The sequence below is a fragment of the Poecilia latipinna genome, unplaced genomic scaffold, assembly GCF_001443285.1.
Source record: "Poecilia latipinna isolate Pla-1442-1.1 unplaced genomic scaffold, P_latipinna-1.0 Scaffold980, whole genome shotgun sequence".
NCBI classification, from domain to species: domain Eukaryota; kingdom Metazoa; phylum Chordata; class Actinopteri; order Cyprinodontiformes; family Poeciliidae; genus Poecilia; species Poecilia latipinna.
The window spans coordinates 434,551-437,951 of NW_015113596.1; the positions used below are offsets into that span (position 1 = coordinate 434,551).

Here is a 3,401-nt window from a genome sequence, read left to right on the forward strand (position 1 = left end):
CTCAGCAGATGTGCAGTTCCAGCAGGTGTTTGCTAATTACTGCTGGCTAGTCTGAAGGAGCTGAATGGCGGGAGTCACTGCATTGTGATGCGGAACCTCGGAAGGTTGGAAACTGCGGCTCTGAGGAAGAGCTGCATCTCTAAGCTGGCACTAGATCCACCATGGCATTTTGCACAGCACCATGGTGCTTTGTGAATGGCTGAACAGCTAACTGTGTAAACATGGAGTAGAACAGGTCTGTGTAATAAGGTAGTAGGTTATTTTACAATAATTTCAGTTTGTACGACTTAGTTTTTTACACGCAACAAACCTACTTTAACTACTATACGGAGGAGCTAATTGGTTAAACGGCATAGCAACCTCACTTTCGATCAATCGTCTTGACTGGAACAGTTTTAGCCCCGCCCATTGACTTTAAATGGGCAAGACTGGCAGATTAAATGAACTCTTCATGTGCTGCATGGAATATTTAATTTTCCAGGGATACTATTTGCAAGCTATTAATTTAAATAAATATTTAAATTAATATAAACTTGACACACTATTTTGCAATTATTTTTTACTTATAAACAATTTATGAAATGTAAGAATCTATTGCTTTATTTATTAATTGAATTGTGGCACTTTTGACACTCCCTAAAGTCAAACAAATGTAAAACTAAACTACGACAAAGTTTAATTGCACAACATGAACTGTTCGGATACCTGCTCAAAGTGATGTCCTTGTCTCTCAGTTCTTCCCTGTACCTCTCTGATGTCTCCTTTAGGGCCTCCACTTGACCCTTTGACCTCTCAGCCTCCCGTAGCCACTCTGAGTCCCATCGAGACCACTGGTCACTCCACTCTCTAGATCTGCATTAGAAGAGAGTATAACATCCAACCCACCTGTGCTTATTTCATGTCTGACAATATTTCAAAGAAACACAATGGAAATACCCAGTTCTAACATCTGACAGGGGATCTGCAGACATCCTTCCTCTTCTGCTGTTTCCTCGTAGTGTCATGATTCTCTGATTTTCCTTCTTCATCTCAAAAGTTTCCTGCTGGGTCTGTGTGATGGCGAGCCATGGTTTGAGAATGCTGGAAGCCCCTGGTGGTGTTCCTGTTATTGCTTGGTTCACCCAGCGCATGTGTGGAGGATGTGGTTGGGATGTTGATCCTGAGGCTCTCTGAGCTTCAGTCGATGGGACAGTCGATGCAAAATGTGATGGAGGCACAAGATCCTCCTGAATATTCCCTAAATTAAGTTACACAAAGTATACGTAGATGTGCATTAACAAGCAGGACGAATCATCACTTGTGTTTCAAAGCAAAACCTGATAAAATCCTCAGCTGTTCAAGATGCTGTCTCATACTCTCAAATTAACCAGAATATACCAATAGGGTTTTCAAAGAGTACACAGGACAAAAAACTGCTAATTTTGCTTTGTGTGGATTTCAGTAGATGGCATCCTAAGGGGCATCAACATAGTGGATTGAAACTGTATGAAAAATTGGACTCCTAAAAATATCTTAGTAGAATGATTTAACCAGATAAAATGTTTTTATAGCAGCTTGACTTGAAATGATAACTTTTTGGACAATAAAATCTGCCAATTCCAGTCTGAACTTGTTCTCTTCACAAACTGCTCTACTGTAAAAGGTTTCTGCAAAAAGATTAATTTAAGAGTTAAAAATAAACACAGAGATGAACCTATGTCAATTAATCATTTATATTTAGCTTACTTGAAAAATTAAACATGATAACTCTAACTTTGTCAACTCAATTATTTGCTTTTATGTGTGCCTTAAATTATTTTAGACCCCGGATATGTAACTTTGACACTAACAATATATGGTAGGGTAAAAAAAATTGTGGATTCAGTGTTGAAATTTCCGTTTTCAATTCAAACCTTTCTACATACTTGAATGGATACTTTCCTACGACTAAGCAAATGATAGGGAATAACAGAGGAACATTTTGATTTTAACTGCCTAATGTTACAGTAAGCCAGTTTCAGAAGCAGATTAACAGCATTATTGTGATGCATCATGGGACTTGTAGTTTTGTCACAGAGTAAAACAAGCCACATTTCTAAGCCAAAGCTTAAAACAGCCAAGAAAATAATAGACTGACAGCTAGATCAACAGATATACAAAAGCAATGATTGAGCAAATGTACAAAATTAAGACTAACACAAATACTATTCAAGACATAGTCTTGAAAAAACTTGCCATACTACTAAATTGATTTTTTTTTATTTAAAACCTTCAAAGCTGTTATATTTTCTGAAATCCAAATACCGTTCATACACTTGGTTCAAAGAGCAGCAGTTGTTCGGAGTACAAATAAATATCTTTAAAGGACGAGTGCATACAAAAAATATATATGTAAAAATATTCTTTTTAAATAACAGCAATTGACTTATCATTTACGTGATGTCACTAGAAGCATGTTTGCACTGAAGCGCTTTAAAGGATGGGGTGGGTTTATCGAGGCTAAATAATTTATGAACAAAACGATACAAAATCTGACTGTGACATGATATTTTTAAGAGATACCTATTAAAAACAGACAACTAGGGTAGATAGGACCCTTCTCCTGGGAGTTAGTAGGACAAGCTAAACCGAGATTAATCTAACATGAAGTACGGAACATACTTGGTGTCGTGAAGTCATTTGGCACTATAAGCCTCTCCTTTCCGAAGATTTGGTTTTCCATGTGCAACAGGAGACTGAAAATCCTACAGAAAACGGGACACTGTTGGAGTTGTTCGGCCGAATGTTGCTGTTTTTACTCTCCGTCGTGTTACATCAGTCCTCGTTGCCGTAGTAACGAGTTATAGCATACTAGAGGTGACCGTTAGCATTACATTTTAACTTTAGCTTTACTTCACGCTCAAATCACACTTGACATGAGGACGCTTGTTTTGCTGCATGTCTTAATATTTTAACAACGTTCAAATGCTTCTTCAGCAAAAAGCGCAGTGCATCACGGGAAAGTGGAAGGAAGAAACCCAGAAGTAACTTTGGGTGTTCCTTTTCCCTAAGTACTGTCTCGCAGGTTTTAGCCTCTCAGTAGCTGAAGTGCTTGACTGTCATGGTTCTCACAGGTACTGGTAGCACAGTTTGGACTTATTTTACGGGCACTCTTAAGATATTTGCATATTTATTTTGCGCTTGGTAAACATAAAAGTTTACATAAAGCTTAGCAACATCAGCAGCCAGAAAGCTAAAAAAAAAAAATGGTGCGTTACTTTATCATACACTTTTAAAGGAATGCAATAAAAGTTTTATATATATATATATATATATATATATATATATATATATATATATATATATATATATATATATATATCACGCTATAAACAACAGAGAAATAGAGTCACAGCACAGATCCCACACACACACAACCACAT

At 37.1% G+C, this 3,401-nt stretch overlaps 1 protein-coding gene across 1 annotated transcript in view; it reads right to left on the reverse strand.

Moving 5' to 3' along the window:
• Positions 1-2,990, reverse strand: part of cchcr1 (coiled-coil alpha-helical rod protein 1) — a 15,642-nt gene extending 12,652 nt beyond the window's left edge. The window contains exons 1-3 of the mRNA XM_015050228.1: positions 2,641-2,990; positions 937-1,237; positions 706-852 (exon numbers count right to left, since the gene is read on the reverse strand). Of these exons, the coding sequence (XP_014905714.1) occupies positions 706-852; positions 937-1,237; positions 2,641-2,701 (509 nt within the window). The 5' untranslated portion in view covers positions 2,702-2,990. The remainder of the gene's footprint in view (positions 1-705; positions 853-936; positions 1,238-2,640) is intronic.
• Between the last annotated feature and the right edge of the window lie 411 nt (positions 2,991-3,401).